The following is a 13,711-nucleotide window of genomic DNA, read 5'->3' on the forward strand; positions in this document are numbered from 1 at the left end:
CTGAGTCCTTTCCTCCAGACTCATCAGGGCTGCGCTGGTGGAGACGTGAGGATAAAAGCATGTGCAGATTGCATTTTGAGAAGCTTCCTGTGCTGTGGATGGCTTCAGTTCTGAGGCCCAGCCTAGCACATGTTAAACAGAACTTGCTTTCAGTAGCTGTGGTTCAGGTCTTACAGAGCCCGAGGGCCTCTCCGCCAGGCGTTGGGCTTTCCACACCTGACAACGCCATGAAATAAACTGTAGTCACAAGGGGGAAGGGGGAGGGAACAACTGAAAAAATATATTTATTGGAGTAAATAAAAAAAAGTTAACCAAAACCCTTTATTGATACATTCTTGGATAATATCACAGGATCGAGAGAATGGAAAGGAAGGGAGGAGTTTGCGGCAAAGATCGGTTTCACTAAATTGGCACATAAGCAGCAAGATTAACGAAATTACTTATTACAAACAGTATAAAACATACATGCTTTTGTAAGTCCTTATCACACTGGTCAATCATGGTGGGGCATCAACAAAGAAAAAAACTTCAAGACATGTAAAAGCCATATTCTTTCTTCCAAATATCATAAGAATTATTGAAATTATTGCAAAATAGTCATATACCTTAAATAAAATAACAAAATAGAACACAAATACAAATATCAAACATAAATTAACATGTACCATAAAATACATTACTGGCATGCATTCCAAATATCAAGACCTGTACTAAAACTCGGCAAAAATCCTGTCTGCTTCCTCTGCAGCCCATCGAAGTTGTGAAGGGGGGGGGTGGGGGCTAACTTCGCCAGCACAGTTTTTGGTCTTTAAATTCTTTTGTTTGTTTCATTAAAAAAAATAACGTATATGGATTGCAGTGATACAGTAGCAATCATACAAGTCATGTACATAGGTCTTTTAAATCCGTAGATTTTTATTATTTTTTTTTTAATGTTCCGAGTCTGAGAGAATAGGGCCTCAATGAAACTGTGCATTCAAAAAAACAAACAGTGAACTCGAAACGACATGGATGGCCATATGCAAAAAACCCTCACAAACTGTACAGAAAGTTCAAAAACTTGCAGTCTGGAAGTACATAGAAAGACAGAATTAGCCCCTGTGAGTCCTCGCAGCTGCACGCGGTCCCCCGGGGAGCCGCTCCTCCCGCGTGGCAGGCGGCGCGTGGCCATGGCGGCTCCCGCGGATGGAGCAGGGCCAGGGCCAGGGCCGGGGCCCACGGCAGCGCCTCGCTGAGCCGAGGGCGACGCGGGGCCTCCACGGAGCGGCCGTGGGGAGCGCGGCTCCTCGCGCGCAGCCTGAACCCCGCTGCCCGGCGCGGGCGCCCCGCGGCCAGGAGGAGGCCCGTGCCCGCGGCGGGTGGAAGTCCTCCTCCGTCCTCCGCGCCACGTGGCTGAGCGGGCTAGATAACCAGGTTGTTATAACTGACGTACTTCTTTTTTGCAGCAGGGCCTGAAAGAAAACCGGCAGACAGTCACCAAAGCAGTTGGCAGAGAGACGCTTTGGAGAGGATTCTTGCTGGTCCCTCGTTTGGGAAGGCAGCCCTGAGGAAAGCCACCTGAGATAGCACGGGAGCGGGCAGCAGCTCTGCTGTGTTGGTGGGGTTAGCAGCGAACGCATCTCTTCAGACGGTTGCGCTCACTGACATGAGTCTGGGCGGACTGCTGCTGCGGCAGCTGAAAGGCCGTCTTGCTATCTACCAGCAAAACTACCAGAGACTGATTTTTTTATGATATCCCAATCTGTATGGCTTCACTGCTGAGACACCATAACTAGATGCCATTATAATTTTTTGGAAAGAATGGTGACATTCCCTCCAGCTTCTTTGATCTTCAGGACTAAGTTTAGTTTTCTCATGGGGAAAAAAAATCTTATTCAGGATTTATGACTTCTGAGATTTTTACCATGTGGGGATCAAGGTATCTGCTTTCTTAATTATGACCTTCAAATCAAATCTGTTTGCAAACATAAACTAAAACCAGTCAGTAACTACTTCATGAATGATGCTACACATTGCTGTCAGTAAAAATTGAAAATAGTTACAGCTAAATACAAAGCACAAAATTGTGCAATAGCTTGGCAACACTGACAGTTTAGGGACCACGGTAACATGTTCTGCATCAGGCATATTAACAAAAATATCACTATTTATATGTAAATTTTGTAATGAGGATGTAACTACATGTACTGGGCTTATGGGATTTTATATTGAACTGTGTTCCAGTGAATACAGAGGTCTTTCTCTACTTACTCACTCCTCTAAAAAAACGTGTATGAAGTATGCATGCTCTTGCTGGAAAGATTAAAATCCAATATTCTGACTAAATGAGTTATTGTGAGACCAGTTTATACTATGGATATTCTCGAAAAGTTAGAATTACCAATCATTGCTGTTATTATAAACTATTCTTATTCAGCATTTGTGGTTGTTTTTTTTTTAGAGCAACTTTGAGTCAACAAAATACATTAATGTGAATTATAATCAACTATGCACAGAATAACTGAATATATAAACAAACCTGAGCCTCAGAGCATCCCCTGATACACATTTGGAAGATAAGTAAGAGAAAGGGATGAGGCTGATTTTCTGGGACTGCTGAAAGCCTTTTGCTTTTTTCTGCCTTGGCCACTGCCCATGCCAGACGAAGAGGTGGGACCAGCCCTTGAGAGCATCCTGACTGCCTCAGACACCAGACACGTCTCCCTTTGCTACTTAAAGTAAGGGCCTTTTTGCTCTTGGCATGTCTTACAGTCAGAAGCATTACTAATCAGACACCACTCTTAATTTTTCAGGTGGCACGCTTTTCAGAAATACTTACTTCAGTAAGGACTGGCTCTCCACCAACAATACAGAATATTTTGAGATTATTATGAATGAAGGTGCAGTCTAATGTATACATTTTTCACAGTATTCACTATCTTCTTTATAGAAAAAGAAAAAAAGCATTTTTACTTCTAGGTATTTTCAAGATTGTCATTAAAGAACCTCCTGCTCTAAAGAACCTACTTAACAGTATTATTCTCAAAGACCATTTATCTGTTGTACCATGTTCTACACAGGAATTAGTGCTGTGTGTTCAGTCTGGGTCTGATCCTGCAAAATGCTGATCTTCTTTAGTTCCATTAACTTCTCTGGGGCATAAAGGTACTCAACACACAGGAAGATAAAACTCATTATTCTGCAAGACTAGACCACAAATATCCAATAAACTGTGGTATACTATTAAATGCTGAAGTGAGGTAAAATGCAATGGGAAAAAAAAGTATAACCAGGAAATGGGTTGCAAAGTAATTACATGTATTATTTTGTGATCTACTTCTGCTTTATTCATTACATGCTCCAATTTCAAATAGCAGCAGAGTTCCTATAATAAGGGGAAGGATTTTGATACTTTCCATTGCTGATTCATATAATGTCACCCCCTCTAATGCTTACAGGGCTTTTACTCTACCAGTCAGCAAACCTGAAATTTTGCTTGATGAGTTTTCTCACAATTTCTACCACAGCCTCTCATTTCTTATTTTCAATATGACAACGAACCACCAGTGCCAAGTGAATTCAACTAAGCGATATTTTTGATAGTGTACACTTCTGTAACTCCCCCGTGAAAAGATGGGCTCCACGTATCCCAGCTCTAGACAATAAAATTATCTCTGGCACTTCTCTGTTTCAACAGAAAAATGTAGTTGGCATAAGTATCATCCATAATTCAGATAAAGTGATCAATAAAAGCTTCATGGTTATTTTAGGAGAGGAAAGACATTTTACCCTGTTTTCTAAGACTGCTAGACCAGAGGAGATCACATCTCTCCTTACGTAGCTGCTCCTGCACTACCTCCAGTAACTTGAAGCTTGGTTGATGTGTGCCTTCCAAACAAGCTCCAATCTTGATATGAAGACTTCAGCAACAGTCTACCTCAACTGAGTCTCTATGGAGTGTCAGATATTCATTATTACTGGGCAATTAGCACCAGGTACAGATTTGATTTTTCTCAAAGAAATTATTTTACCTGAAAATGGGGAATGCTAATGAAACATCAGCATCACCAGAATTCACCATGCTTTTATCCACGATACATCAGCAATCCCTGTTCTTTAAATGGAAAATAGATGCAGATCTCATACACTGTGTTGTTGTTACGTGTTAATAGATGATGACTTTCCAACAGTGAAAGCAGATTGTCTTCTTGCACGTAACGTATACATGGTAATTAATATACATATAATTATGTCAACATCAGCTGGCCACTGACTTAGATGTATTGGAGGTGAGCCAATAGCTGTGGTATGCAGAATGCACAATGCTGCACCGTGCCTTCTGTACAGATACACATATCAACTGCATCCCCATTTCCTGAGATCAATGTCACTGTGTACAAGAAAGCAACAACCAACACTTGCATGTGAGCAAGGAGTTGTCCTCTTAATTATGCACTGTTCTTTTCCCTGTTCTCCATGAACAGAGCCCCACTCTCCTCACGTGCCCAGTTCAGGATGCCCTCACAGAGCCTGCAGCCACACAACCCAGCAAGAAGGATGTGTTCACACTTATTGTAGTTATGGAAATAAGCCTGTGTATTAGCACATGGAAATATCAGCATTTCTTTAAAACACAATTTATTAAAACTCTTCCCTTTCCTGCTATTATGACCTGCCTGACAGGTGGGGGGGGGCAGTGATAGTGTAGACCTGTCCCCTGCCAGAAGTGGATAACAGGATTTGAAGTAACTGCATTGCCTGTGCCAACAACATATTAAAAACAAATACACAGAAGTGAAAATCCTCTTTGGATATATAAGTTTCATCACTTGACTGGTTTTCATTATCTTGAGCACAGGCCACAAAGAAAGAAGCTCCCACAGCATCCAAAAGCAAGGCAGATCTGTCAATACTTGCTCAGAGTGAGATTTAATCACTTTCACTTCAATTTTATGCACATTTGTTACCTCTGCCAAGCTTAAAGAGAAAAGATTTAGAGTGCAGAAGATGAATTTTATTACAGCCTACAGGCATCTCAAGCTATCAATGGTATGAAGCATGGCCTTAGTACTTCCAGCACTGAACAAGAGCTGACATCATGATGGCTGTGAGGCTGGATCTTCTGCTCTGATTTTCTTTGTAGTTGCTGTGGCATATCATGCTTACCTCATCTTTTTTTCTTTTCTTTTCTTTTCTTTTCTTTTCTTTTCTTTTCTTTTCTTTTCTTTTCTTTTCTTTTCTTTTCTTTTCTTTTCTTTTCTTTTCTTTTCTTTTCTTTTCTTTTCTTTTCTTTTCTTTTCTTTTCTTTTCTTTTTCCTTGGAAACCTGTATCATCCATGCCAGGTAAAGCTGTGGCTGATTATTAGACTCTACTGCTGGTCTACCTAAAGGGGAAATAGATACTCGTGGCTCCCTGTGGCTCTGTGCTGCAAGACAGAGCTATCCATATGTTCTGCTGACTTTAACCAGGGAATACATGAGAAGGAATTGAAAGCAACAAACCTAAATATTTGTACATTTTTGCCCAAAACCACAAAAAAAATTAAATTTAATATCTAAATGTAAATAAACCCTTACATCACATTTTCATATCTCTTCTGTTGTGCTCCCTATCGTATACTCTCTTGGCAACTTATCTACTATACAAATGCCTACACTTGTATAAAAAATACTTCACTGCCTGTGTTGGGGGTAGTTGCTTGTCTCTGAACTGCAGCTCGAACTGCCTGACTTTTATGCAGATTAGCACACAGAACCTCATGTTTTAATAATAGAATACGAATATATTAAATTACAAATATGACATTAGTAAAAAAGTGTGTTCCTCCGTAATTGCTTTACAGCCTTCTCTTCTCATAAATTATATCATATTTAGCTGTCATATTTCCTTGTCACTCTCAGCAAAGCAGCAACAATTAGCGATTCGATGCTGAACACAACCATAAATAGCAGCGTTGTTTGAGTCGCCAGGAGGTTTGTCAGCAGATCACGAATTACAACAGGGAGTGAGAAGTTGCTAAAGAGATTGTTTCTTTTTCCTGATTACTAATTTATCCGGTACACGAACGGCCTGCTGGCAACCTGGTGACAAGTTTAAAGACAACGGCAGGCGGCTGCTCCTCCCCTGAATGCCGAAGGAGCGATACCTCAGTGTCACACGGCGCTGCCATCTCGCTGCCCCTGACAGCAGACACACAATCCATCCCCACGCCCAGGCCCTGTCCTATTTGACATGCCACCTAGAAGACAGGGTCCTGCTCCGAGGATAAATGCTGTGGGAAGGAGGCCTTTCTCCTCGTGTAATTTTATCATCCACCTGTTCTTCACAGCTCCTGCAGTGTAGTGTGGGACGTGCTTCTGTTAAGTACATAGCAAAACGTTGCAGTACCCCAAGCACTCAGCTGAGCTTATGAATAATTTTCAGTTCTGCTTAAAAGCCTTGCTGAACTGCAATATACCTGGTAGCAGCACATTAAGAAGAATGGATGTTAAGGTCGATTTTTATTCCTTTTCTAATATGTGCAGAGCATATTCTGATGAGCATGGCCCTCCAGACTCCCCACGTAGGATAACTGCATTGATTTTCTTTAGGAATTTCTGAAGTGCCTGGTGGAGGGAAAACCCAGAACAGACCAGAGCGAAGGCTGAAAAAGCACGATATGCAGAACTCCATAAAGAGGGACAAGGACTGCTTAGAGAGTAAATGCACTTTGGAAATTAATAGAAAAACAATTATGAAATAGAACTGTATGGATTTATACAGTCATCACATATCTATTTAGCCACTCTTGCGACACGCTGTGCATTATGGCATGTATTACTAATATATGACTTGTAATCTCCACAACATGCTAGAAAATTAAAAGCAGAATGAAAGTGGGTGGTGTCAGTTGTATTTTAAGTTTGCTTTTTCCTTACATTTTTTAATGTCTCAAAATTCTTAATATGATATTTTCTCTCCGCTTACCTCTTGGAATTTTTTTTTTTTTTTGAGGGGGGGTCAGTATTCAGAGTGAAATTCTCACCATGAAATTCTGAAAGCCATAAGGGCAATACCTGCCTGGAAACGCTGTGACAGATTCCTGCAGGCAGCAGTGCTGCCCCCTCTTCCCAACAACATTAAATCCAGGGCTAGGACAAGGATATGCTCCCATGGATGTTATCCAAGAGAACTCAGAGCCCTTGGAAATCCCACCTTACTGTGCCCTCTCGCATGCTCTGCCCATCGGGAATTTCAGCTAAGGAAAGCTCAGGAAATGCGAGCTTGGATTTTAGTGACGGATGTTCTGCATGTTACAGCAGCAGCAAAAATACATGCAGTGAGAGCGAGCGAGCAAGAGGCCTGAGGCTGGCTAATTCTGTAGCAGAGCAGGAATCTCTGAGCAGTATAATTAGTTCATTAAATGCCATCAAAGATTGCTCAGGAGGACAGAGGGGAGCGTGGGGAGAGCTAATGGCCCCAGGACAGTACGGCGCGGGCTGGGGAACACTGCTCCAGCAGGAAGCAAGCCCAAGTTTCCATTTCAGTTTCACAAGCTCCAAACCCAAATGTGTTTTTTAAGTGTGACCATCGGTACATTTTGTGTGAATTGGTATCCAAGGCACAGGACCCTAAATTGTCACTGCAAATAGGATCAAATTAAGCAGCCGCAGACACGGAGCATAAAATCGAGAAGGAACTGAAATGGCATAAGAGGAAAAAGGGGCCGAGTTGCTTAGCAACCCTCACCTCTTCTTGTGGATTTGTGAGTCCAGAAACATCGGCACTGCCGACAGTTGTTGCTGGTAATGTAGGGGAGCTTTTCCACACCACTGCGTGACGAGGTCTGGTGGGTGCTGCAGTGGTAAGGAGCACAAGACGGTGCCAGGCGAGGACCAGCCCCAGTGTGATGAACAGGATGGCAGGATGGGCTGCTCTAGCACGAGTCTGCCAAGGGCCAGGAGCACAAGGGGTCCAAGCTGTGTCACTGTCACTTTCCATTCATGTGTCTAAACCCATGGCAGCCCACATGGTGAGGTTAGTCCACTTGAGAGAAAAGCCATTCCTGGAGGTACCCAACAACGGTTGTGTATCTCTGTTCTCATCTATAGGTGAGGGAGGTCAATGTAAGAGGTCACCAGCTTTGCATGGTGACTATATTTTCTTAATTTACTCAAGCAGTGTACTGGAGCAGCCAATTTCCTGGATGGAAGTGACACTGCTGTCTGCAGGGATGACAAAGCCAGCTCTCAGCCTGTTGGAGTGCCAGCAACTTCCCAAGCTCCCCACACCACTATGCTGAGGCTGTTTTCCCATCAGAGGTGTCAGAAGCCCTCTGTGAGCCTAAGGTCTCACGTATGATGTGATCAGACTGAGCTTGGCCAGTTTGGCATAGGCACGAGTGTGTAAGTGAAGTTACACAACTGGCCTGCAGTTTGATTAAAGCAATGCTACGTTAATTATAGGCACACTTGTCTCAGTTGTGCTCCAACGGAGCAGCCCTGGACATACTGTGCCTGCCCTGTCCCTGTGCAGTGGTGGCACAGCGGTGGCACACCTTGCTCTGTGTGTTGGGGCTCCTGCCAGCAAGCCCCTTCTCTGGAGAAGGTGGGAGGCATGCACAACCACATTGCTTAACTACAAGGAAAAAAAAATCAAACAACAAAAAGGAGAGAAAAAAATAAAAAAAGGAGGGGTGGAGGAAGAGGAGACCTGTTGCAAGGATAAAAAATAATTTTAAAAGCTGCAACTTGTCTGGAATGCCAGTAAGCCAGACCTCCCTCCCAGCAGCTCTTCCCCAGCACAGCTTTTACTTTCCTCCTGCTCACAGCCCCCTTCCCATCCACCTGGCCAGGACGTCCTCAGCAGTCAGCTGCAAACCACAGAACTGAAAGCGAGCACAGTGAGCACGGCGATGCTGACCTGCAGCACACATTTCCCATTTCCCTTGGTGGCTAGGCTGAGTGGCCCCAGCACTCCCACCCAGCCTGGGGACCCCCATGGCCGCTGCAGCCACGAGAGGAGCCCCCAGATCCCAACAGCCAGGGACAAGGGGTTCCTTACCCCGCCATCAGGAGTCTTGTGGCTTTGGAGGCAGTCATTCATCTAAGATCCTTCTGTGCAGATAACATTTAAATCCACTTATACGCTGCAGTGATGTTTGCCTGTGCAACCTGAGTCACCAGCGATGATCCCCGGCCCTGGGGGAGCTGGTGCCACGTTCCCCGTGCTCGGCCGATCGGAAGCCCTGGAGGAGCTGCTCCTGCCCGGGGCTCGATCTTTTTTAAGAACTTAGAGATTTTTTCACTGCTAATCTCTTCTCGAGGTTTATTCATTTGAACTGAAGTGCTGTAGGTTGCCGGGCAATTACCACCAAAACAATAAAATGCACCAGGTATTAGGAATAGCCGTAAAAGTCTGCCAAAGGTAATTTGAATATTTCCTTCAGATGTTCTTTGAGAGATGAGTTTTGCTATCAGACAATTTCCAGTGCCATTATGGGATCTGTTTTGACTTTGCTGAGATACATTAGATTGGCTAAAGTACTCAAGGGATAGTGCTAGAAGACGTTTGCAAAATGCAGCTTGAAAAATTGCCTGTATCAGCCATGGCTGCGCACCTCTCCACGGAGGAGTCAGGGCTGTCTGCAGTGGGTTTGGCATGCAGAGGAGGTGTTCCTGCTGCTTAACATAGAATATGTTATCTGTGAGATTCCTGCTAGCAGGGAGGAAGAAAACACATTTATGTAGTCAGGAAGATGAAAGTACTGCTTTTTTTTTTTTTTTTCCTTGTGTATTTATATAAAGCAAACAGATTGTGAAAAAAACAAAACAAACAAACAAACAAAACAACAAACAAACACAAAAACCATGAAAAAAACGTGGAATAAAGTACCTGAAGCAAAATTCTTCAAATTAAGGATAGCTGTTTTGTGAATATGAATAATAAAACAGTCCTGCAGATTTTAACATGGAAAACAAACAAACAAACAAACAAAAAAAAAACTAACAAGGTTAATTAGATAAATGTAGAACAACTAATTTGACTAGCTTTAAAAATTAACAATATATGTTCAGATATTTCTTTGCAGTTTTCACAATATAACTGTCCTCTCATTTTCAGCTTCTATACATTTAAAAAGTTTGCAACAAAGTGCAAATACCATTGTAGAACCTGATTTGCTGCCCAGGCTGCACCAAATGGCCATGCAGGGAGTGGGCAAATCCACTCCAGGCACCACTCTCACTGCCAGCTTGTGAGAAGTGGTCTGACTGCATTCCTCTGACTGTACACCAAAATGGACAATGGATATGAAGAACGGTACCACCTCTACTTGGGAAGCAAAAACAACCTGGTAGCAGTAGCTTCTTAAAGTATCCCACCACTGTAATTCACCTGTTGCTTTGAGGAAGAGGTGCTAGCATGGAATTCAGTGCTGCAGAGAGCACTGGTGGGATGGCAAGTGGTGAAGAAAATCCTAATGCTGCTGAGATCATCACACATCGGGTTGGACCATACAGGCAAGTTTTACCTAGTGGAACTACATACCACAGTACTTAAGGTTAGAAGTCTAATGAGATACCACAAGAAGGTCAAATGCATCAAACAAGCCTCCCCCACGTGCCTACACACAGCACTTGGAAAGACAAGGCCAGCTTCTCTACTGGCTCAGCTCTATGAGCTCAAACAAAGTGATTAGAAACCAGATGCCCAGCCAAGTTTCACCACTGAATGCCACTCCAGTGCCTTGCTTCCAATCTGCAAAATAGTGATAATGTTTATAAGCTCGTACCTCAGAAAGAAATCATAAGGTGAACGCTAATGCCCAGAAATCTTGAATAAAGTGATTAATGTCATCAGAGCACAATCAAAAATAATAGCCTGAGCAATCTTGCACTTCAGCGCTGTTTTACATACATTTGATAACCTGGATTCACCTGGTTCACTTCCGTTGCTTTCAGAATGCAATTAAAAGTGAAACAATCACTTCAAATTATTAGAATAATTATGCTTATGCAAGTGCATGCAAATGTAATATACAGAGTAGGGCTGGGTAAATGCTGCATACGGATTTCTATCTAAAGTGTTCACACATCCCTCACTTTCCACAAACATATTTCTCTCCTAAATTTGTCATATTCTAACCAGGACTACATTTTTCCTTTAAGGCTTTCTTCTTATTAGCCCTTTTAGAAATGGATATTTACCCTGTCTATTATATAGCCCCTAGGCAAACTCAGCCTGCGTAGCTAGTGAAGTGAATTATATAGCTACACTTGAAGTGAGCCTTGTACCCAGGGGATTGGCAAAATATCGTGCCGAGTAGTGCCAGGGCCATAAGTAACAATTACAAATATCCAGTATAATGGATTCTTTTAAATAGGATTGCTTTGAAGTTCCCAGAAGGATTTAATAGGAAGTAAAAGTGTGACCTTGCCAGTTCCACAGAGCACATTGGGATTTGAAGAGGGTTTTTCTTTAAACAAAAGTCCATTTTAGCTTATAAGGATTTCAAGTAGTAGCTGCTACCAGAGGCGTAGGTTTTTAATTCATCATTTTTTTTTTACGATGCACTTTTTGTGAGGACTGAGAATGTATCCGAAAGGAAGAATAATAAACGCAGTTCTTGGGTGAGATAATGGCACAGTGATAGAAAATCATCTCAGGTCAAAGTAGCAACTACATGACATTTTTGTAGCTTAAGATAGTTTGTTAGGGTTTGAGTAGATAAAATGTTTGCTTTGTTGTTCTGCAGATGTATTAGATTGAGACCAATGGACTGTTGAATTTTTTTCTGGATAGGGATGAGAAAACTCTAAGCTTAGCCAATGCAGAGAAAGCAATTGTATTAGACAGATGCTTGCCTCACAGTACAGAGCTGGGAAATTCTGACTTCATTTCCAGTCAGTAGAATAATACTCATTAATTTCAGTGAAGCAGGCTTTACCACAGTGAATCCCAGAAAAGATGGGATGCTTTTCATACTGATCACCTTAAAACCCACAAAAAGATGTAAAGATTAGTCGACAAAGTCAGTATGCACCATTGCACTCAGCACTCTCCTCCTGAACAAAAGAATGAATTGCTTCTGTGGAAGCTGGGCACACTTTCATGCGGTGCACCGGATCCATACTAAACCTCTCTCACACCCCACACTTCTCTAGCACACGGGGAAAGAAATACGGGTGTACATGGCTTTGCCTAATGACACGGCGTTACCAGTACGCTTCTCTAACTTTGCCATGTGGACAGCAAACAGAAGCTGGCATTGTGAAGACAAGTAAGGAAGCAATCCTGCAGAATGTAGCACAAAACACACCCCGTCCGTGTTTAAAACAGCTCAGTGGTGATGTCCCCTTACAAGTTCCAACTCTGCAGACCAGCGTGGCCTGGCATTCTGCAGCTGGAATCCTGCTCCTGCCTGAGTGGAGGGCAAAGCACCTGCTGGCCTCGGCAGAGTCGGTATTGCTCGCTGTAAAAGTTTACAGTGTAGTATAAAATTACTGGGCAAAGTTATTGGCTTCCTGCAGTGTTTCTGTATCATTTGTCCATTTGGACACAGGAAGCACTCCTGTGTTTCTTGTGCTTCTCTGCATCTAGCCATGCAACCCATGGCCCTTTTTCCCTGCCAGCAGCCAAACCATCACCAGCATCTAAGGGGCTAGATGCCATTCCTGATCAACACTCATCACTGAAAAACACCACCAAAACTCCATGGCCTCCCGTGGGGAGACATGCATCGGGTAAAGGTAAAACTGAGAGTCAGGGGAAATTTACTCCTCTGAAGAATATTATAAAGGTATGTTCCCAAATAAGTTCTCATCAGCTCTAAAAATAGGCCATAAATGAGATATGTGATACATGCTCCCCCTTTGCAACGGCAAGATAATATCATCATTTATGAATATTTACCAATGGAAGGCATAGTTCTCTGGAAACACACACAAAAGCATGTCACTTATTTCTCTGCTTCTGAACTGCTTATGCTGATAACTCTGTCAGAGTCAATAAACTCCTTTTGTTAAGCTGGAAAGATGATCTAAACTACCTGCAGTGACAGACACTGCTTTCTGTCTCCTCAGGACTGCGCTAAAAGATAATTTTTATCAGCCACACCTTTGACTACTTTGCAAGATATTACTGAGGTAGGTGCCTTCAGAGACAGATTCAGAGGCTGCTGTCAATGTTAATTTTCCCATCTGAGCCATTACAGGAAAACATGACTTTGCCTCAAAGAACAGAAGCAGACATAACATTTACGGCCTGCAAAAGCATCATGTTTTTGCCTGAAAGATGCCTGTAAGACCGAGATTTTGAGTCAGGTAATAAGATTGCAATAGAAGAGGATTAGTTTTATCCTCCTAAATGAAAGCTAAAATCAACAAAGTATTGTACCGCTGAAGAACATCAATCCTAAGTGTGTTTGGCGGCATCTGTCTCCTATCTCCCACCGGTTCTGCTTTGCAGATAAAAACTTCTGGGTTAGGTGAGGTCTGAAAGTGCCTGCCGCACCGGGCACTGGGATCAAAGAACAAACAGCAGAAAGCCTTATCAGTGCTCCCAGCAAATGAAAGATTGCAGAGAGGCTTAAAAAAGACCTCGCAGGAAGAACAGTCATGGCTCGCTGGAGCATTTATGCACTTAGGTGGGAGATGCAGCAAAGGGATCAGGTCAGGGAGCAGAACCCCCTGATCCGCACAGATAGGGCAATAAGGAGCCAGCGGTGAGATGATTCCCCGGGCAGCACACCAC

General features: G+C 42.9%; 1 protein-coding gene across 3 annotated transcripts in view; it reads right to left on the bottom strand.

Moving 5' to 3' along the window:
• Positions 1 to 253: 253 nt before the first annotated feature.
• Positions 254 to 13,711, bottom strand: part of GRM7 (glutamate metabotropic receptor 7) — a 263,150-nt gene continuing 249,692 nt past the window's right edge. For all 3 annotated transcript variants that reach the window (XM_084530369.1, XM_084530366.1, XM_084530365.1), the window contains one exon: positions 254 to 1,451. Coding sequence is in view for 1 of the 3 variants with exons in the window: in XM_084530366.1 (XP_084386492.1) it covers positions 1,402 to 1,451 (50 nt within the window). In the remaining 2 variants the exon portion in view is untranslated. The remainder of the gene's footprint in view (positions 1,452 to 13,711) is intronic.

This window comes from Aythya ferina, assembly GCF_964211825.1.
Source record: "Aythya ferina genome assembly, chromosome: 10".
Taxonomy (NCBI): domain Eukaryota; kingdom Metazoa; phylum Chordata; class Aves; order Anseriformes; family Anatidae; genus Aythya; species Aythya ferina.